A 23,924-nucleotide genomic window follows, 5' to 3' on the forward strand; every position below is an offset into this window, starting at 1 on the left:
GTTTATTTAATACCTTCCTCCTACCAAGCTATATGATAATAATCAGCCAAGGCCAAAAAAGAGGTCCTCATATTATTTATTTTTTTCTTTACTCAAAACATTCATCTTTTATTTTATGGTAATACAGGTAATACAAATTGTGAAAAACTTGCATAACCTACCATGAGAAAACAAATTGAAAAGAGCTTGCATAACCCGCCGAAAAAAGCAAAACACTCATGCCCTCTATGTTAAAAAATACATACAAATTAGAGAACGTGATCGTGAAATGGTTCTATGAAAAAGCGTAGTTACTACTACTTGTTATCTATAGAAGACAAAGATAAATACATAACGGACCGAGAAGGCCAATGAAAGCCGGTAGTATCACCGTGACTGTCTATTCGTAAACACGATCGCGTGTGTGGTCTGACTATATAAAAACGCCAGAGATTAAGTATACCGGTCTAGCTATATCGACACTTTGCAGGTGAAACAGACCAGGTGGAGCTATAGGATCTTACAGTTCGACCTGTAAATCCCCATCAGGTCTATCGCTTCATCAGTGAAAGCAAACGTTTAGTTTCGATCAGTCTTTGTCCGGTTTCGCTTCTTTCTCTCTTAGTGTAAACGCGAAGTGTGAGTCGGCTCACCGAGTTAATTGCGCACGTGTGAGTTTGTGTGAGTTTGTGTACGATTGTGTGTGAATCCCTGCACAGCATAGAGCGTGTGTGGTGCTTGTTCCTCGTCGCAGAGTACCAACATGACGATAGAGCATGAAAACGACACGAAGGTGAGGTTAAGGAGGACGAAAAGCGTGACACGGGCCGAGGAGATCCAAAAAGCGGAAATGTTGGCACGTAAATCACAGCCTGACAAACCGTGAGTCTTACATTTTTGTTATGCACGACTGTAAACAGTTTCAAGTGTAAACGAACCAGAAGTCGATTTCTGTTACGGTTCACGTATACACTTTGTCTTTTCTTCCGATGATCGTTTGAAACTGTCGGTAAGGGAGTATCGCCGAGAAGACGATGATCAACGTCGACGAGAACACGGTTACACAAAATTTTCTGATCCTCTCGAGTTGCTCCAACGTAACAGGCAACTTTACGAAACAACACGCATGCGCGTTTCGTTTCTCATCGAGCACAACTGTGAATTCACGATCCCCTCCTTCGAACGCTGCATTCCTTTTCTCGTTTCAGCATACGTTCCTCCACGCCGTTCTGTCGCACATCATAATCGATGCGGAGGTCAGTCGGTAGTGTAGTGCGCATACATTTCCTATAGTCACACGTCCTTAGTTAATTAATCTGTTCTATAAGTGATCTGAGATGATTCAGGTTAACGATAAAACTCCTCTCTTCTATTCAATCGCGATCAGACCTTATTTACGCTTATGGCAGAATCGAGCTGTTTTTAAATATATAATAAATAATAAATAATAAAAAATAATAAAAATATTATATCCTTTTAAGGCAAGCGTTACATCAATTGAAAATTAGGTTTCGTTATTTAAACATTAGAATTGTAACTTAAGTCGTACAAATTTTTATTGATATAAACTCTATATTTCACTACTATTGAAGAGATGATAAGATAAAATTTTATCATTTGGAACAGGGTTAAGGTTCACGTAACGTCTTAGACGTAGTATATATTTCCGTTGACTAGTAATTGTTTGATTTCATTCATGCACCTAATCCGGTAGAAAGTAGAAGTAGCGACCAACGTTGTAATGTCTGAACCGTATTATTATCGAAGAATGTCTCCATAGAAATATGAAATATCTTGGATTACCTAATGTAGAAATCGAAGACAAATCTCGTTTCCAAAGTTACCAGTTTAAACATCGACAAATTAGGGACTGGTTTTAGGAAAGTGAATAACGCGATAGTCAATATTTGCAGTGACGTGGATGATTTCAGAAACAAAGTTGGAGGTGGGAATAAGCTGTTTAAAGTTCATTCAGTAGAACGAACACGAGGACAGACAATCGAATGCAGTCTTGAGTGCACGTCGTGGAAATGAAAACTTTCTTAACGAGCCGTTCGCCTCTTCTAATGGAACTGCACGTCAAGAAAACACAGCTAGATAATTCGTTCTCTAGCTATGGCATAATTATTGAGTTTCGCTCTCCCCACGCTTATGCGTCAGTCCCCATTCCTTTGCAACAGGGAAACTTATCTCGATGCCAGGTTCGCGATAACCGACAGTGATACTCGAGCTTCATGCTCGAAAACAATGGGAACCTCGGCTGAAGCTTCATTTAAAGTTCAAGCAAAGTGAATGACAATTAACTGTCCTAACTTTACGATCAATAAGATCTCGTTAGACGTCTGAAATAAGTAATGAACGCGTTCCGGAACGTGTTGATCGACCAATTTTAATCCGACTACATATTTTTTCCTCGTTCCTTGCATTTTGTAATAAATCAAGCCTTGTCCGTTTTACGTCGAACGAATCTTAATTGCGTGTCAATACTTCAGGCGTTTACTTCTCGAGTTTTAACGAATTGAAGAAAATATCGTAGTGACGTTTAGTCATCTGATCGTTCAATTCTGTTTTATGACTTAATACGACGGTATTGAACGATAAGAATATATTATACGATATCTGTTTTGTTATGATAATTCATTCGATACTCACGTGTTTAGAACGAATTTAAGGTAATTAAGGCAATTCTCGAGATTTCAATATGCGATTGTAAATCATCCTACATGTCGTAGATTGCAAGAAAAACGCAGAATATTCTGATGGCGACTTAAAGTCGTTAATAATCCTGAAATAATGCTTGCTTTTCTTCGCTCAGAAGATTGTATGTACACGGAATTCTATCATGTTTAGCCGATAACGTTGTTGGTTTATGCACTGAATTGTCTTAAGATATATTTGCACGCTATTAGATTAGACTTTGCTGATATATAAATAGCAATATATCAGGCTTAATCGTGGCTCGCTTCGGTTACACAAACAGAAAGTTGTTCGTGTGCGGACTTGATGGTATTTTATAGCAAAGCGCAGTATTAACATACACACGTAAATTTTACTGCTACATTTCCTGTTCTATTCGTTGGAATTAATTATGATAATAGATACGCTTAAAAAATCAATACTAATCGAGATAATATTCATACAATAAATTACATGTAAATACAAATGAACTTAACATATTGTGTAAATTAGAAATTACAAAATAAAATTGTATATATAGAATATAGTATGTTAATTTACACAATTTTCTAGTATCATAATTTCAAAGCTGCAAACATTTTATAATCTTATTTTATACGTAATTAAAACGGCAATGCAGCCTCGTTCAATATCGAATGTTATGTTGCTTGTAATAGAATGCAGTCGCAAACGGTTTCTATTAATTAACAAATCAAACGCTCAAAAACCGCGTCCGATTGGGTCACACAGTATCGCTGTGCACATCGGGTAATGCGAATCGGAACAACAGAGTGCTGTGAATTCTCTTTGTACGAATTACGGAATAATTCCCATAGGTGCGCTTGGAACAAACCGCACACTTCTGTTCACAGTAATTAACAATCTCCTGTCCACTTTTTTTACGCGATAAGCATTCCGTAATTAATTATTCCTCTTTTCTTGCTTCTCCATCGAATGCTATTTATACGAACGACAATGAGTCGTTTAAACTGCGAGTTAGTTACATAACGCGAGCTTTATAATTCAAGGCTGAAGGAATTAATCTCTGAATAAAGCTAATCAAGATATGGCATATCTTGTTTCAATGAGAATCGTAACGTATATATTAATTTGAACTTTTGCCTCCCAAGCTTTTTCGTAACGTCTTCTAAAATAGCTGACGAGGTTAATATCTACTATAGAATGGTTGGCAGCGCGTTTGCTCTAGCATGCTCTTAATTAAAATGTTAATTTCAGTGACGGGGCAGAAGCATATTGTGATAGGGAAAAGAGGCGGCGGTAGACGAGGAGTGCAGGATAACCGGGATATATCGCGGAAATATTTTCGTGAATTCGTACGCGTTCCCGCGAGCAATGAAGTATCATAAATTCATGATCGGTTTACGGCGTATCCAATTCAAAACGTAGATTCCGCGACCTGCCGCGTTCCTGCAATCAGAATCGCTAATCAAAGAATCCTCGAGCGTTCGTGAAAGTACCAAGGGAAAGCTATAACTCGCGTTAATATTTCTCCGTAAACAAAAAGGGAGGATGGTCGGCGGCTGGAGAAGCCAGAGCAGTGGGCAAATTCCATTTGTTCAGATTTATGAAGTTTCGCGCGCGCGTGTGGCTTTAATATCTATCCGCCGTGGAAAAAAATTTAATCAAGTCCACGGTCTAATCGAGCGCACGATCAAAAATTAATGCGTTAAAAACAGGATTAAATCTGGAGGAGCGTTAAGACTAAAAGAAAATTCACGAGGCTTTCTCTTTGGATTTTACAGACGCTATGAGACTGGCGGGAAAAATGTTGCGAACAAGGCTCCAATAAAAAAAAAAAAAAGAAAAAAAAAAAGAAAAGAAGTGGAAGGAGACCAAAAGAAATAATCGTAGTCACTTTAGATAGAGTTATCATCTCGTGGAAGCGGACGTTAATTAGCGAGACGAGACGAACACTGGCGAAGGTTGATGATGCCAGAGGCGCTTTATTTCAGAACACATCCTTCCGACAAGTTCTGTTTTATTAGCGAGAGGTCAGCTACCGAAAACACAGTGAAATCTTCTCTTGCCCCTTTGACAAGCTATAATGACCTGCAAACAAGTCTCCTTTCTTTTTTTTCTCTCTTACTTTTGCTCTCCGCGAAGAAACACCTTTCTACCTTTAGTTGTTTCTTCTCCCCATCTTCGCACTCCTCCTCCACCTCCTCCCCCGCTTCTTGCCCGAGATCGTCCATTATGCCGGAGAATCAGAGATGGCACACCACTCCTCCGTCTCTTAAACAAACGAGCCCTACTGTATTTACCCGTTCCGTGTTTGCCAGATACTTCTTGTTTTCGCCAACTTTGCAATTAGGCGCGAGCGCGTTTGGGTTCGTTGGACGCGGTGAATATCGAATGATCAAACCCTTTGGTCGAAGGAATTCACACGGAAAGCTATGTCTGGCTTGCACGATCTTTCAATTCCAGATTGATTTTAAAGTTTCCGTTTGCACGATCCTTCGATGCGAACATCCAGCTCGCATGTGTTTACTCGTAAATTGAATTTAATCCCCGACGACTTCCGCTCTGGTGGTAGAGCCAGTGCCTATCCGTAAAATATTCACCCAACAACGTCCATTTCAAAGCAAAAAAGTTTGTTATTCTCGCAGTGACACGGCCTGTAATTACACGTTATATAGTTAGACGGCGAAGAATGCCATTAACGTCCAGTATGAACATTTTCCAATATGTCTGTCAGTGCCCTGAAATGACATGCTATTGCTGAAGGGCAATAATCATTCGCTAATGTATAGTCGAATGAGAGGCGGATAACAATGATATCCCAGCTATTTTCCTTCCCATCTTTTTCTCGCATATATCGCGGCCCCTTCTCGGGTATTATCAGTACGTTCTCACTTACTATTTGCTAATATTTCTGCAGTATTTCCAACTGCTGGACTGCTCTTATCCAGTCCCTAAGCTCGATGTTCGAATCGATAACTACTTCGAGGAAGCAGAAGGAGAGCAGATTGGTGATCATTTCGCGGACATTCTTTTGCGTTCTCTCTCCTCGATATGTGCATGTGTATGTACATGGAAATAATCATTCGGTGTTACGGTATTGAACGGCTCGCGAAGGGAATGCGCAAGATTTTCCTCGAGGATTTTAATTTGCCGCTCATGCACATTCATCATCCCCATCCCCAGGCTTCGTATCATTATCACAAGCCTTCGCGTTCGAACTAACACCTCCTTTTCGTAGCTCACAGCGTCGGGTGTTGAAAAAGCACCAGTACCTAGCGATACTTGGATCTCGTTATTTTCGAAGTTTTCCTCGCTGTCTTATTTCCTTCCCAGAAAATGCATTATTTGTTATCTACCAGTTGTTTCGACGTTTGATTCCGTCTTTTTTTTTTTTCTTTTTGAAGATTCGTCTAGTCAGGCAAAAACTTTTTAATCTTCGTCATCGGACGGACTGGACGACGCGCCACCGTTTCGGCTGACACGACTTCGAAACGAATGAGGATTAACGGTATTGTGCTGTCAATCCGGCCGTCGCTTTCTAGTTTCCTCTTGTTTCCTCCCTTTTCATCGTACGGCTCTTTTCTTCGCGGAAGATTGCGGCGTTGGTGTCGAATCTCGCGCGTGAAATCAGCCGGAAGAACAATGGAAAGCGATTACGTCGACAGAAAGGGACTGAACGAGCGTTGGTGGATTAGGCACGAAGACGATTGCGGTTTTTGAGGCTGGATTCGGTGTTGCCCCGCACGATCCACATCACCGGCCGCGATTCATTCGTCCCTGGAATTCATTCATTCACGAAATCTACTTGTCAAAATCGATTATTGAAACCGGCTAAAATAAACGAATCGCTTTAACTAAAATTAAAATGGTATTTCGCTGCTCTCCAAATGTTAGGCGGGAAATATCATAGTATTGAAATAGATTCAGTTAAAAGCCGTATCTAAATTTCCCAGCGAAAATTTATTGACATTATCGCAATAAAAATAGCGGAGTGTAGAAAAATTCAATCCAAGTAGCCAAGAGAAGAGAATTCTCTTCAAAGTCTAAACGTTCCTAACTTCGACTTTACCCTTGTCGAACAAGGATTTATATTTCCAACAACGAGGCTGTCTTCTTACAACAGGCAAGGGGGGAACCCTGATGAACCTCGGGGATCGTGAACGAAAGGAATGCAACGGCGAAAGTTAGGGATGTCGCGGTGAAAGGATGGGGGACAATAAAACAGGCAGACAGACATGCGGACGGAACCGACAGACAGACAGGGGGCGAGAAAGACGGAATACCGTGGCTCCTGGTAATCGATTCCGGTGTGCTTCCAACTTGGAAGGAGAACAGGACGACGAACAGAAGGAAGACGAGGTGAACGAAAACCGGGCTAGGAAGAAGATCTGTTTAAGGCACCATTTAATTTTCCTTCATGAATCATTTAGAGTATTCTTCTACCCTCTACTGTTCCTGCTACTGCCCGTTCTCTTTCGTTTGCTCCCGATTCGCCGGTGGCGGCTGGCTGAGCGGCAAGTTTTCCTCCCTCATTACACGGGTAATATATGTATATCCGTCTATCGTTTAAATATTCACGAGGGTTCCGGTGTCAGGAAGATTCGCAAGGCAGATACGGGAATCCTATGAACCTGCTGCCCCTTTCTGCCATTCTACGCCCTTTCGTCTCCGTCCTTTTTTACCCATCCACCTCTCATCTTCGTGTCCGCTCTTGTATGTACAACGGCTTCCCCACTTCCGTATCCGATGAGACTGACTTCAGATTCGAGGAACAGCTAAGGGGATGAAAGAGAAACGCGAGTGCCGTGCTCCCTTTTGTGGGTGCTCGTCTTTCCCCTCGTCTCTCGCAATTCGGCATCGCATCAAGTGTTACCTACCGGTTTCTTGCGACACGTAGAGTAGCTGTATCGATGCTGGTTCATTCATAGTTTGCGAGATAAAAATATAGAAACCTTATTGAACTAGAGTTGAAGAATAGACTCGATCGAAACGTCTTTTATGGATACCGAACAGCTATTTGAGGACGATACCTATAACGAACTGATAACGTCAAGCTTCCCGATAAAGTTAGTAGAATTTGTAAATTGCGATAAAAATGAAAATGAAAAGTTTGGGATTTTTTTCCGTTGTTTCAAAATTATTTTCAAGTCCGTATTTGTAGCTTGTATCTTGTTTAGTTGATTGTTTAGTTGAAATGATACTTTAAAACAGTGAGTATCATTTCCAGAGATTTGGAAAGATCTTCTTATCGAATTATTAATTTCGAAATTGCTCTATAACCGACCGACAATCTACTGGCAGCCTTTCAATTTCGATCGTATAATAGAAACGACCACGAATGTTGACAGCGTGTAATATACTTTTCATGGACTTGTGCGGTTTAGATAATGCCCGTTGGACCTTGTCCCTTATCGTGAAACGAATTATGAGCGGCCGGATAAGCATGACTTGGATCGTGACGACGCGTATCTCCCGGTACAATGGCACTTTGGTTGCGTCAGACGTTCGTATTAACTTTACGATTCGCCGTGCGTCAAATATGGATTTTGGTGCGTGCAAAACGTGCGCATAATTCACCGAGCAATAAAATGTTACCAGTATACGCCGTTGCGAATATTAATTACGTGGATAGAACTACAATTACTCAGGTTGGCACTGCGGGACCACGGAGCACGTCGCGCTTCGTTATCAGTATCGATAATTTTAATGAGCGTGTAATTAACTAACGATACGCCCGTTCATAGGTCAGGAGGTTTTCGAATTAGACTTTCTCTGTTTAGAGACGAAATACGGTTAGTTTCGAACAAGCCAGAGACTTAATGGAGTTTTACGCATTTTTAAATATCGATCTTCACGTGTTTTTGAGGGAGTTTACCGCGGATAAATGGAAAATTAACGAACTGAAATGAACAAATGGAAAATCGAGGGTAGTCGGAATGATCCGGATTTTTGGACAGTCCACATAGATCGGCCAGTTTACAAAAACATTTCCAGACTAAACCATATTATTCGGTTCGATCGCACGGTTGGGTAATTATACCAAAACATCGTTCGCTATTTCATTTCGGTGCACCATGCAAAAATACGTTACCGTTCTTTATTCCGTTTCGTGCTACTGGTATGCGCCGATTATTCCCTTCCCTTTCCATTCACGTTTTCACGCTCGCATGCAGCGTGTCTGGTGGATGGAAGATTGTTCCCGCGTCGACTTGTCTAACGTGAGAAACAACGATCGGCCACATTTTTTAATTAGCGGTCACAATAACGTCGAGCCTGGTAACGCGATTTTTATACGCTTCCATTTACATGTTTCGTGACGTGAAAATAAGTAGGATTATATTTATGATACAGTGAACTTTTAAATTAATACATTAAGCAATGCAGTAATTTTTAGTACTGCGTAAAATATTTCAGATTTCTCGATAAAAAGTGAACACTAAAATATTCACTGCCACATAAGGTATTTTTCGGTAGTTGACTTTATATTTGCAATTCTTCTTTATTATATGACTCTGCTGTGAATTCGTTCGTAACTGATTTTTCCTTTTGATATCGAAAGATACATCCATATAGTCCGTCATTTTCCAACAAAAAACTAAATCGGACACGAATGAATCTTAATGACATCATTTCGTGAACTTGATATATACGGCTAGGGAGGGAACGATTCTTGTTACACGTTTTCTCGTAAACGAGTCTACCAAGATTATTTTCACGAAAATTAAACCGTGTTTTTGCGTTACAGTGAACGAGGGGTGTCTCTTGTTATCGAATGCTTACGGGCAAAAAGTTTGCCGCCTCGTTTTACGACATCAATAATCGAGGGGCTTATAACACGCTCCATCGACGAGTCGTGTTGAAAACTGCCGTGTCGCGAACTTTCTCACCATGGGAGCGACCGTTTTTTCGCATCTACACGAAAGAAGACCCCTTCCTTTTAGCAGTAAGAAACAGAGATGCCGGTCCAAAAGCAGTATGCCGAGTACCCGAAAACTTTGAAAAGTAGACGGTGACTTGTGCCTTCTTGTCAGGGGTCATTGGGTGGATCGTTTTCAGTCTCGCGGAAATACATTGTTTCTAACTGATATCACGACTCTGTGCTCCGAAACATTGCCCTTCCTCTCGCCAGTCGTCAGTGGAATTTTATAAAACAAAGGTTTGCGATTATTTCAATTCTAAAGGAATTCTCCGAGCAAAGAGATTCTTTCGAAACAGCGAGTTGCAAACTATTCTTCTCTAACGGATATGAGATGACTTCTTTCCAAGTTTATTAAAAGATATTTCGCAGAGAAACGAGCAACCTTCATAAATATTAAACACGATCGTAATCACGCCGTGTTTACACCGAATTATTTCGTCAGAATGAAAAGACGATGTAACAGTTGTTAGACCACTTAAGATCTCAACTCGCGCGAACGCGTACAGGTCCCTGTGGTACACCTTAACCATATGCAAGTACTCGAAAGACCGTTTACGCTTTTATTGCTCTGGCCCTATTGTTCAGGGCAAGTTGGTCGCGACACTTTGAACACCCAGTACAGTAGCACTCATGCATATGGAAGTTCTCGGTGACACGTCTGCATCCTGCCATGCAGGCCGTGGCCAGTATCAGAAGTGTGAGATAGCTCTTCCTGTGCGGCTCTCCGGCCGACTCTGTTGGCTTTATCGCGGCTCTATTAATTACCACGATCTGCCATAAATTCAGAGTAATAGTTAGGATTTACTCGAGACAGCGGCCAGGTTAAACGATCACATTAAATGCACATAGTTGCTGGAAATAAGGGACTTCTGTCAGGTAATTACGAGGGACAAACGGCGCAGTATTTCAGGAAAGACTTCCTTTCGCTGTCTTTAATCTTTCGTGGCTTAATCGCGGCATTACGTTCACGGTGTAACTTCTACGCCACTGTGCCACTTTTTCATTTTGTTTTATCCAGTATCGTATTGTTCCTTTGAGATTTGGTAGACTTAACGTCAAGGGGATTGAACTCTCCGATCGAGTTGCTCGTAGGATCTTCCCTTGTAAATACTTAAGACTGGTGGCTTCCTGCGATGGCGGCTTAGAAGCCGTTGTAGTTTCAACCTTAATCATGTCCTAATGTAAAAACCAGTTAGAACTTGGTAGACGGACAGTAAGAAGATCGAAGTTTAAACACTGAGTAGCAGTCTATTTTTTGATGGCAGAGAAAATTTCGCGAATGATTTCTATCTAAGGCATAGGTTAGAGTAGACTTATGTATTCCACTTTTAACCAACGCTGTGAACTCTTCGTGCTTTGTTTCGTCTCCCTAAATTCTCACACTCAGGCAAGCACGTCTTATCCGGAGGAAGAACAAGTGTCTCCCTGAACGCTTTATGCTTCGAGACAAAACGCTTTTGAAAAGTTTACATGATGGTCCTTGTCAGCCCTTGTCGCGCTCGCAGTCACGAAGGGATGATACCAGTAGTCCGTGGAAGCCGATTACTCAGGTTCACCCTGTGTATTATCTGCGTGAGAGATACCTAAGGCGATGACGGGCTTTTGTATTTGCCACTCATCGCGATGTTGTATATGGCATTGAAATTCCATGAGATGGAGAACTGGTGTATTGTTAACATTGTCCACTTAATAGCCATAGAAGTTCCATGTCGTAGGTGAGAAGGAATTTCGAATGTGCCGAGTATTTCTTCCATATTATACAGCGTAGATATGGTAGCGATATTCCTTCGAAGATGCAGAAATAGAACTGTCCTTAATACGCTTGTCTGACATGGCCTGTTCGTTTCTACCAGCATTCGTTTCAGGTGGTATGGATCACGAATCGTATATATTTGCCGAGAGAACAGGATGAAGGGAGAAAAAAAAGGAAGATGGAGTAACCGAGTGGATAGAAGGAAATAGGAGAAGCTTGAGCAAATGTTTTCAATACGTTGCATAAATCGTGTACCTCTTCGTAAATTGAAATGGAAATGCATATAACTGTACGGGTATGGAAGCGGCTTTATTGTTCCATTCTTATTCTAGTGATGTATCTATGATGCCTCTCCTTCTTTATATCGCGGACCAGAGGAGTATGATATCGATTTGAAATGAGAATTTCTTTTAACTTGGACCGTTCTTTTTCGTTACAGATGTCATCGTCCCAGAGACAGTCTGTTCTCCTGGAGCTCGGGCTTCGGCAACTTCACGGGATTCGTCAACTGGGGCTTCCTGTTGTTGGGCATCGGCGGAATCCGATTGCTCCTCGAAAATTTCATAAAGTGAGTGTATACCGAGAATCTTGATAAAACCACTAGCTTATCAAATGTATCGTGGACGACACGTGATCGGATTCGTTGAGAATTTTAGACTTCATACTACACCGGACGCAATACTACCCTGTAATATCGTAGAGTCAGTAATTTATAGGATTTACGATGGATAAAAAGAGCAAGAAGAATGCGGAAGATTCTCGAAAATCTCGACGTTCAATTATTTGTAGCAATTTACGTGGCGCGTAGTCGCGAGCGTAATTTATCAAAGAAACTAGTGTCATTTCGTGACACTGATGTCTTTATCCGCTGCAAAGATACCCGAAGCTTGAGCGTTCGATATGTCCCCGGGGTATTTTTTCGAATGTACGTGCGAGATGGATTATCGAAGCGTAGACCTCTCGATCACACCACTGGTCAAGGGATGGGGCGTGAAAAACACGAAGGAAAGCCCCTAAATGCGAAAGGTTTCGCTCGAGCCTCGAATAATACCATAAAGGGGAAAATATCCCTGGGAACGACAACTTCATCAAGCTGTCACGGAGACCAGGGAAAGAGACAAGGACGAAAAATAAATTACGGAAGAAAAAATATCAAATTAAATTTTAATTAAACAGCATGGCAGCTTTGAACGACGGATAAATTTTAGTTAATCAACGAACTGATGAAGCAAAGCTTGAGATACGTTGGAAGGATTTTCCCAAGTTTTTTTTTCACCTGAAATTCGTGCGGTATGGTAGAAACAAAAAAGGGATCAATCAAGTCAATAGTGAAAAATGAGATTTCCCTTGTCATTCGGACACAATGTAGAATTTCTGGCTGGATCTATTGATGTCATTCTTGTCGAAAATCAAAGTCATCGTGACAGTCTAACTCATTTCGATAACTACATCATTATCGATGGTCCCGATAAAACCTTTGCGCCGTTATAAAAATTATTACATACACGTATGGGCGCATTAATTAACACGTGAAAAGGCGAATATAATTCAACTACGTTAATATGTCAATAACATTGCCAATAAATGCATTTCTATATTTCGCGGAATCTATGTATTTACGAGCTGGTTGAATCTCAACTGAATTATCGGATCGATTTTCGCGAAACTCGCTATATTTGGATGTATCTTGCTAAATGTAGATATTTGCTACAAGGAGAGAGTGGGAGCTGTCTAAAAACTAATTAATTTATGAACGGAGTAAAGGAGATTCTTTCATTGCCGGATTGATTAAAATTAACAGCGTGTCGCGAGTCTGATCTCGAACGAAAGATTTCGCCGCGCGAGAGACACAACCTGCCTCCCCCTGCTCCTCCTTTACCAATTTTCTGGCCGTTGAATGGAGAAGGGCGAAGTACAAGCCCGGCCCATGAATAATTTCAACGAGATTTTTATCGCCGTTGTAAACTCTCGGCCTCGGGTCCGCTAGCTCCTGGGAGCGCGTAACAGAAATTTATCACGCTCGTTAAGCGCAGAAAAACTTTCGAAAGAAACTTTCGCGACGTAATTGCTCGGGCTAGTCTCGAAGCGTTTTCTAAAACAAACGCTGCTGCAGGTCACTTGAAGACTTTCCGAACAAACACAGGAAATGATTCCACGCGTGACTAGCAGCGACAATTCTCGAGACAGTCGACACGATTTAGCAAATTATTCTCTGATCGTAGAATTTCTAGGAAGTTTCGACCTGCTTTGATACTGTCGCCTTATTTCTTGAATCATCAATAGCGTCTTTCTAGACACTTTCGATGTCTTTTTAAAGGGAGGTTTCGATTACAAAGGGTGTGGGTGCGAAGATCCTTATAACAGACACTGTTACGACCGTTCGCGGAGAGACGCGGTCGCGAGGAAAACGCGTCAGCGAGAGGCGTAAATTCTCGCTACGATTAGGCTAATCGACGCCGCGAAGTAGTCGTTCCCCGGGTTTCGGTTAGGATAACAGGGGTGGTTAATTGAAATTAACACTGTGTTAACAGGTTAATGTGATATATTCAACGATGGATTACAATATTATGAGCGTTACAGGTATTTGACGATGAGTATAGATTATGCGTTACAGAGATAGGACCCGATTTGACGATATGTCTCGATGCGATAGTTAGACTTTGCAAATGAATTGATTGGGGTTAGGTAGAACCGTGGTAGACTTACTGACTGTTCGGACGATGAAAACGGACTACATCTAGAGTGACGATGCTGTATCAGAGTAGAGCTAGGAAAGGGTGTGTCTAACGCATGGGATCATCGGATTCGTTAATAACAGTTTTTTGGTCAGGAAAGTGAGGGAAATAGACGTTGTTTCTATTGGCTATTACGATTGTTGGTGGACCAGGAGGGGTCTTAGCCGCCCTCGATGGAAGGTTGGTAGTGGGAAACATCGCACGTGTGCAAATAACTAATTTTAAGTGTTTTCCGGACACAAACCAGAGATCTTAGAAATTACTTTCGTTGAAAAGATCCTTGTTTGACCTGAGAAACTTTGTTGAGATTTTTCTAAGATTTATGGTCGGTCCTTGAGATTCTTTAGAGTATGCCGGAAGGAGGTGCAGACACATGGCTGCCATGTGCGATGCAAGGCCCCGTCCAGGTAGAGAGTCGGCCGACGTAACATCCTCCCCCCGTTGAGAGGTTCCCGATCAATTGATATGGTTGATGTCGTGAGGTGGGTTTCTCGTCAAACGTTGTCGCTGTTGATTGTGGGAGAATTGTCTGGCATCGATCGGCTTGGTAATGGGACTAACCGCTTGATGCTTCGATCCAGGGTGCTCGTTGCAGTTCGAACGGTGGCCGTTCGTATGATGCTGTTTACGCCGGGCTGGACCTTGATGAATCTGCCCATGAAGTGTCGTAGAATGCTTCGATCCTGGAGGTGTTATGCAGTACCTCGACCCAGGAAGTGTCATGGAACACCTCTGCCCATGAAGTGTCGTAGAATGCTTCGATCCTGGAGGTGTTATGCAGTACCTCGACCCAGGAAGTGTCATGGAACACCTCTGCCCAGGAAGTATCGTAGAACACCTCTGCCCATGAAGTGTCGTGGAATGTCTCGATCATGGAGGTGTCGTGTAGTACCTCGATCCAGGAAGTGTCATGGAACACCTCTGCCCAGGACGTGTCTTGGAACACCTCTGCCCATGAGGTGTCGTTGAACGGAATTCCTGTGTTGTTTGAAGTTGAGTCGTCCAACACGATGCAGAGTTTTGTAGTTGATTGGGAGGTTGGGCTCCCCCCGATGATCCGCCCGAATCGCGCTCTCTTAGTGATGATCCTTGGCGGGGAATGAGCGTTGGGCGTCGTAACTGTGACTTGCCTGTCTGATGCAGCAATGGTGGTGACAACATGATGATTATTCCGCTTCGGATAATTCGCAGATGTGGCCCCTTTCGGAAATGGCGAGGGTGGCATCTTCGTGTTATGTTCAGGAAAAGGATTCTCCGATATGATACTCCTGCTCTCAGATGATACAGGTAACGTGCTGTAAGACAGACTGAACATTGAGATGCTGATTGAGGAGGAAATGTTCCTAGAGAATCCTATCGTGGATTTCGAAACCCCTGCTGTAGGCCCTGATTCGAAATTGACTCTGTTGTCCTGAACGGGATTCAGTTTTTTCCGGTCCAGAGGATCGCGAGAGGTTGTCTTCAAGTCGTGCGTTGGCGAAGAGTTGCGAGTGTCAGAGGTTGTCTGATTCAAGGCGCTTGCTGGCGTTGAATCAGATTGTTCAGATAATGATAATGCGAAATTGGTTGTCGTTGAGTCGCGTTTGGGCGCTGAGTAGCGAACGTTAGAGATTGTCTGATTCAGGCCGATTGGTAGCGTTGAATCAGATTGTTCCGATAATGATGACGCGAGCTTGGTTGCCGTCAAGTCGCGTATTGGCGCTGAGTTACGAACGTTAGAGATTGTCTGATTCAAGCCGATTGGTAGCGTTGAATCAGATTGTTCCGATAATGATGACGCGAGCTTGGTTGCCGTCAAGTCGCGGATTGGCGCTGAGTTACGAAGGTTAGAGATTGTCTGATTCAAGCCTATTGGTAGCGTTGAATCAGATTGTTCCGATAATGATGACGCAAGCTTGGTTGTCGTTAAGTCGCAGATTGGCGATGAGTTACGAACGTTAGAGATTGTCTGATTCAAGCCGATTGGTAGCGTTGAATCAGATTGTTCCGATAATGATGACGCGAGCTTGGTTGCCGTCAAGTCGCGTATTGGCGCTGAGTTACGAACGTTAGAGATTGTCTGATTCAAGCCGATTGGTAGCGTTGAATCAGATTGTTCCGATAATGATGACGCGAGCTTGGTTACCGTCAAGTCGCGTATTGGCGCTGAGTTACGAACGTTAGAGATTGTCTGATCCAAGCCGATTGGTAGCGTTGAATCAGATTGTTCCGATAATGATGACGCGAGCTTGGTTGCCTGAGCCGTAGAGCGAAATAGATCCGCAAACTCTGGCCAATCCTTGTAGAGTTCCGACAAGGTAGGTAAATGAATTTTCGGCAATGAAATGTTCGAATAGCTCGATGTAAAACTTCGGATTGTCGACCTTGATTGTTCGTTTGCGTTATTAATTATGGTAGTCGCGTGTCCGGTGAAAATATAGAACATTTGTTGTAAGTCAATGCGGTCCTGCTGTGTTTGGCCCCCCTTCCTATCGTCTAATTCCCATTGATTTTCTTTGAATGATGTGAATTCTTCCTCTAATTCTTCTAAATTTCGTTGGATAGTATATATTTGTGTCCCTTCCACATAATTGTTGAGTACTGTGCGAAATGCCTCCAACCCTTTTCTGAACCCTTCTCGTTGTCGTACCAATTTTCTCGTGCGTTCTTTCATATTGGGATCCATGACTGATTTCGATGCTTTGAGCGAGCTTACCTTGTAGTTGCGAGTTTAACTGTTGCTTGTTACCGTGTGACGGAATATTGTGATGTTCGCGAGGAAGGCGTTCTTCCCGAGGATCACTCGTGTTGTAATGAAGCTGAAGTTGTTCCGACTGCAGGTTGTCGCTTGTCCCTGTGCAGCGGAATGTCGTTGACGTACGTTTCGTGAGGAAGGTGATCCTTCCCGAAAGTGACGTGTTTTGTCGTGCGATCGAAGTTGTTGAATATCGTTATGTGGACGATTGTCCAGTTGCGGCGGGAGGCTGCATGGTTGCGTCTTCAACCATCGAATTATGCCTCTTCCAAGGTGACGGCCCCTTGACGTTACTGACTTCGCTGGAGTGGTAACGCTTCCGCTGCTGGTTATGTTGGATTCATGTGGCACTGTATGGTAGTGGGTGTCACTGGTGTGCACTTTTCACTTACCACTGAATCCGGCTCGAAGGACCAAATGTTACGACCGTTCGCGGAGAGACGCGGTCGCGAGGAAAACGCGTCAGCGAGAGGCGTAAATTCTCGCTACGATTAGGCTAATCGACGCCGCGAAGTAGTCGTTCCCCGGGTTTCGGTTAGGATAACAGGGGTGGTTAATTGAAATTAACACTGTGTTAACAGGTTAATGTGATATATTCAACGATGGATTACAATATTATGAGCGTTACAGGTATTTGACGATGAGTATAGATTATGCGTTACAGAGATAGGACCCGATTTGACGATATGTCTCGATGCGATAGTTAGACTTTGCAAATGAATTGATTGGGGTTAGGTAGAACCGTGGTAGACTTACTGACTGTTCGGACGATGAAAACGGACTACATCTAGAGTGACGATGCTGTATCAGAGTAGAGCTAGGAAAGGGTGTGTCTAACGCATGGGATCATCGGATTCGTTAATAACAGTTTTTTGGTCAGGAAAGTGAGGGAAATAGACGTTGTTTCTATTGGCTATTACGATTGTTGGTGGACCAGGAGGGGTCTTAGCCGCCCTCGATGGAAGGTTGGTAGTGGGAAACATCGCACGTGTGCAAATAACTAATTTTAAGTGTTTTCCGGACACAAACCAGAGATCTTAGAAATTACTTTCGTTGAAAAGATCCTTGTTTGACCTGAGAAACTTTGTTGAGATTTTTCTAAGATTTATGGTCGGTCCTTGAGATTCTTTAGAGTATGCCGGAAGGAGGTGCAGACACATGGCTGCCATGTGCGATGCAAGGCCCCGTCCAGGTAGAGAGTCGGCCGACGTAACAGACACATTCGATATTGCATTTGAACATATAGCGACGTAAAAAGAGGATGTAATTGAGCTAAAAAGTTGTTGCGTGACCCTCTTTCACGAATTACCATCTATCTAGAAGTCTGAGCAACTTTCTTGAGGAAGACTGACTTGCCTAGGAAGTGTTGAAATAGTTTGAAGTAGTTTATTCGATTCAAAATATGCTAGCCTTCTGGCTAGCCTTCTATATCGTGATAAACTAGGCTCAAGACGAGATATTTTTCTTATTTGCTTCTACAAAAAAAAAAAAAAAAAAAATTAAAGAATATCAAGTAATAATTGTTATCGTTAGCACGAACCTGTGTCATAGGCTATTTCAAATACATCTCAGCCGATAGATACATTCGCCTATATTCGAAGAATTTTCCGTGCCTCCTTAAATTCCACTTGTTCCATGATAATTGAATTCGTAAGAAATCTGTTGAAGCCTGGAACGGATACAAGAAAAAGCGTTCGTTTGTCGAGTCACTAGAATAGGGCGAAGCAAGCAACGCGATTTCACGGCGATCGAGATTAATCGACGCGGAGAAACGTGGGTGGAGGTGGATGGAGCTTGAAAGAGACACGACAGTAAGAAAGTGGGAGGACGTTTCTCTGCGAAGTGAAAAAAGTAGGAAGAAAACTCAATTAATCGAGACTCTCGGCGAAGGACTCCGGTTCTATCGATAAAAGTCCGTGGAAAGGCATGGGGATAGAAAGACAGAGGTATCGAAGTTTCTATCCCTCCCCTTGTCTTTTCTCGTAGCGGCGTCCGAGAAACTTTTTGAAAGGTCCACGATCTGCTCATAATTTATGCACTTAAACTAGAACTGTACGAAGCTTCGTGCAATTCTTAATGGGTCGAGTTTACGAGGACGCGATTCGTGAAACCGTGAAGATGGAATCAAACGACGAAATAAGACGAACGTCCTTCTATATTTAACATTCCTCGCGGAAATTCATGGATTCACGAAAGATCAAAGTAAATATGAAATAAAAACCGCGGAACTTGTTATAAAATTATCCGAAGGGAAAAATAAACGAGCGAAAGCTCTTCTTCTCTGTCTGTCGAATAACGAACGCGCACTATTTCCCTGTGATTTTTTAAATCTCCGCCGTATCTGTTAAAAGTACTGCGTGAAATCGAGAAAGAGCGAACGCAAAGAGCAAAAATACATTGATGTGTCGGCCGATAACAAATACCCTTGAACAACAACCGTGAAAGCGTATAGAGTCGCGATAAAGTTTCAGCCATTATTTTTTGAAGCTTCGTTGGCGAGTTTCATATTCGTAGGAACGATTACAATGTCCGGCTTTGGAAATTTTCGACGATTCGATATCGGGTTCGTCGTGGAGAGACAGTCGGATTCATCGTGTCACGCTCACATCTCCGTCGTTCTATTTTGCCCGCGATTTTCGCAAGGATTCACGTCATACCGAGAAATAAAACTCGTCCACCGTTCATCCGGATTACTCGAGCTATAGTCGGAGAATCCTCGGAACTGTACCGTTGCCCGGTATTACCGAGCGCGAAAAAATGGCATTAGTCGTTTCCGGCATCGCGATAGCTTCCGTTTCGCACTGTTTCAGTATCGTTCGGCTATCTTCGTTCTCAATTCCTGTGTATCGATATTCCAGCGCCATAAATCAATCATCGGAGCCTAGAGATTCTACAACTGTATCCTTTGGGAACGGAGGTCGCGGCGCTGCCGTCATGAGATTTATTTCCAAGTAGCTTAGAACGACATTCTCACTAGGAAGGCTCAAAGTGCGTTATCCTGCAGAAATAAGTTTACTTTAGAGTTTGGCCTAAAGTGTCCGTAGCTTTAGGTCTGTTTTAAGAGGATTTATTCAGGTTTATGGGCACGCTTATGTGTTGGCGTGTGACCGTGTGAATGTGTATGCACGAATAAGCACGCGTTTAAGTGAAAGTTGACTACGCGTTGTACGACAAAGAGTTGCTACAAACTAACTTGAAAAATGAACACTTACGAACTGTAAAAATTACGGTTCTACATCCTCGTGCTTGTGCCTGTGTTTCGTGTCGAATTTAATTACAATAGGACCGTCGTTTTATTTAATTATATCAATTTCTATGCGCGTTTCAAATAATCGTGAACGCAATTTCGTTGACAAGTCGATCGTTAGTCGTCGGCATGCTTTTGAGTCTAATTGAGGATACTACTGTTGGATGTTTACGCCGAGTTGCATGCACATTTCGCCAGCACTTTAATCCGATTAACGACCCACGGAAAGTGATTTAATCTGACAGATTGCACGGTAAACCTTTGTACTCGTAATCGGATCGCGCCAATTACACTATGAACTTGAAATTCCATTAGATGATCATGCGCTGCCGGACAAAATCCAGGTCACCGGATTACACCCCTAAACGAGGTTTTAAATCGTATCAATGATGGCACGGCCGACCATACAGGTCACTGATCTTTCTAGCTAGTGGCCTCTCTAGAGAGACACTCAAGGCTTTTTTTACATGTCGTTCGATTACACCGGAGTCTCGACTGTTTCGATAGGAGAGAAAAATATTGCCTGCCCCGGTTTATACAGGGACGCGAACGTGTTGGTTAATGCGTGTCAATGCGTCTCTGCTCATTTATAGCTCGATCGCGTAAACTATCAAATCACCGAGCCGTGTCGTGGCAGGCGGCCACTCTCTTTAGACCAACGATAAAAGGTAACAACGTAAACGTGCTCACCGGCTGCCGGTGTAAGATAAACCACATCCTCATCCCTGACCTCATTTATTAATATTTAACGCGAACCATTCGCGGTCACGTTTTTACACCAAAACGTTTCATATTGACGTCGTAACTCTTTCAATCTAAACTTCTCCAGCCATCATCCTCTTTCTCTTCTACCTTTCCTTCTACCTATCTTTATCTAACTCGACACGAGTGTACGACTCTTTTCTCGTTCACCTTCTTTATCCATCTCCGTTCTTCTGGATCGACGTGGAATTGGGGATTTTATCGTGACTCTGTATTAACGAACTTCGACGAGCAAAGAACGGGCGCGGATTTAACGGGTGCGCCCAGATCAGAACGGCTATTCTCGTTCGGCAAAAGAAATTTAATATCGTTCCTACTCACGCCTTAGATCGATGAATTTCGATGGTTCGGATATCTCCTCGAGTTCGTGTTGTTTCGGTTACTTTATCAGGCTTATCTGGAGTAAACAACCACCGATCATCGTATTTTTGATAAATCCAATAAACTTTTAAGCCGGAAACGTACACTTCCACGCCTCTAAAGCCGAGACAGTCGATTGGAATTTTTGTACGTACTGTCAGTTTTATGTTTGTGTTGTAACGACGAGGGATGAACGCGAGCGGCGATGGGCTAGCCTTTATCAGATAGGAGATAGAGCTATTGTTCAACGATTTTCTCATAAATTTCTATTAGTTTTGATTGCCAGAGTTATCGATTGTTTTTTATCGAGCATGACTTGTCCAATAAAAGTGGCATATTTATATATAGAGTGAGCTCATTTTTGTCTGATTATGTTCCTTTTCAGTGTCTATTGCGTATATTGATGACGTTGATATGATAAATAATTGAGGCGCAACGCAACGAGAATAGTAGTGTGACGCAAATTACATTTTTCTGTAACAACAAACGCTCGTATTAGAAGCTAGTCCTACTCCCTAAGTAAAGAATATGCTTGAAAAAATTGATAGGTAATTTAGAAACCGTGGTGAATGAAGACTGATGAAAATGAGAGTTATCGTAACGCTCTTTTAACCGTGCCCTTTTCTTAGCACATGAATGTATCCCTAATGACAAGCTTCGTGTTTTATCGTAACTAGCTTCCATAGTATGAAAGCGGATATTTTTGTTATAACTTGCGGTAAGTTTATTTTACAATTTCCGCAAACCAGTCTCCAATAAAGCATCGGAGATTAACGTTTGAATAATTCATACAATTTTCATACGACTCTATATCGTGTCAAAAAAGCGGCGGGGAAATATTACGATTGAAATCAAGATATTTATATTACATGTTGTCCATTGGTTTCGAAAAACAAAATACCTCGTTTCCATGCCGCGTCATCCTTTCTCTCGCAGCATCGGTAAAGCGCTTTTCGATGTCTCGTTGCCTTCACGGCTTTGTATGTTTCATTCACATCGCCGATAGGAATTAACTCGTATTACCACGGTCAATCCTAGATAGACGGTGACGTGTATCGATTTTTTTCGCGGTCCAGCAAAGTGTTTAACAATTCAATCGGCGAAACTGCACAAAGATACACGCGGCATTCTATCCGACCAGTGATTTACCGGATGGTAATATAAGAGGATTGATGTTCCCTTTCGAATCACTTTCGGCTCGCCACCGTACATGGAGTACGCACAGTAGCTATCAATTATAAACGTTTGATTTTTCCAGCTCGCTCTTCAATTATAGTTGCCTGCGTCAACGTGACTGATTGCGTTTGTGCTGACAAAAAGCGGCATGACAGAGGGGTGTGGAAAAGGAGTGGTTGTGGACGTACATGGAGAAAAAAAGAACGAAATAGGCCAGCGATCGCGTCCCAATAAATATCGTGGCCCCGTGTCGAACCGCGCCCACTTCAAATACTTTAATTACTTCACCTATAAGCCTCGTTCATCATCGTTAGCCGACGCGTTCGACCTGAAGCCATTAGTGTCGGTTAACCTTTCGGCTCTATTTTTTTTTTTTCTCCTTCGCTAGCCGACCACGAATGTAGTTCGTTTGTCTTCCATGATCGCCGGCGGTCGTGTGCAACAAACGTTTCTGATGGCTCGGATTGATACGATGGCGCACGATAAATCTCGTCGATATAGAGCTATAAAAATTGGTCACGGGGCGGAGCTCGATGTACTGTGAACTGGCGAGTCGTTTTTCTTTCGGATGAAAGTATGTTTAATAGACAGTGGAACGACGATTTACAGGATTTACACGGATCGAGAGAGGAATCAGCTAGTTTTTCCATAATCGAATCTCGCGACGTCGATTTATTTATCCGCGAGATTGCTACACGACAAGGGATGGTATAGGGTTGGAATAGAGAGGAAGAGGATCGTTTTCCATTTCTGCTCCCTCCGTGTCCATCGCCCTCTTTTAAATTTTAGAAGCGAGCGCAGGGCGTCGTTTATTATTTGCCCGAAGAACAAAGGGATCAAGGGGCCTGTGACTTTTTATTTCGCTTACTCCTCGCTCTTCCCTTTTTCGTGTCTCGAATCTTCTTTCTTCAAGGACCCGTGAGAAGCATCGCACCGAAAACGGACGTTAATAACGACGCCTTTGCCCCTCGACCCGTATCGCGATGTAGACACTCGCGTCACGTGACTTCATAGATAAAACTACAAGGGTGACAGGGGGATGATAATAACGAACAGTGCGTTCCTTCATTTTTCTTCTTCCCGAAGTGTTTACATACTTTTTTCTTTTGTCCTACCGTAGGTATGGGCTCAGAGTGGATCCGTGGGAATGGTTCCTGTTCGTCAGCGGCAAATACGAAGGTGGCGAAGAGCATCCGTCGATTCTACTCATCATTTGTAAGTCGATCGATAATGTCTAATGGTGAAATTCTTGAAACAGAAAATTACGAAACACGCGAGATGCTTGTATCTTTATAGATAAAGATCAAACAGGAAATATTAGACTACGTATTGTATGCAATTATTAGACACGCAAAAATTGCAATGTACGCGCGCAGGGAAATTCCTCGTATTTCTGCCGTCATATTTTACTCGACTTTTCTCGAAAGCGCGAATATAGAAACGTATTACGTAAAAGTGAGGCGGTGTAAAAAGATAATATGTGTCGGGAACGCGAGCAAAAACTGCTAATTTAAATGTAAAAGTAATTAGCGTGTGACTCGTCCGTGCGGATCTACGTTGGACATGCGGGTTGAGAAGATAACAAAAATAACTGTTGTATA

General features: G+C 42.5%; 1 protein-coding gene across 1 annotated transcript in view; it reads left to right on the top strand.

Annotated features, from left to right (window-relative positions):
• Positions 1 to 284: 284 nt before the first annotated feature.
• Mdy (diacylglycerol O-acyltransferase) overlaps positions 285 to 23,924 on the top strand; it is a 92,181-nt gene continuing 68,541 nt past the window's right edge. Inside the window, exons 1-3 of the mRNA XM_072011283.1 lie at positions 285 to 861; positions 11,749 to 11,877; positions 23,444 to 23,538. Of these exons, the coding sequence (XP_071867384.1) occupies positions 743 to 861; positions 11,749 to 11,877; positions 23,444 to 23,538 (343 nt within the window). The 5' untranslated portion in view covers positions 285 to 742. The remainder of the gene's footprint in view (positions 862 to 11,748; positions 11,878 to 23,443; positions 23,539 to 23,924) is intronic.

This window comes from Bombus fervidus, chromosome 10, assembly GCF_041682495.2.
Source record: "Bombus fervidus isolate BK054 chromosome 10, iyBomFerv1, whole genome shotgun sequence".
In the NCBI taxonomy this organism is placed as follows: domain Eukaryota; kingdom Metazoa; phylum Arthropoda; class Insecta; order Hymenoptera; family Apidae; genus Bombus; species Bombus fervidus.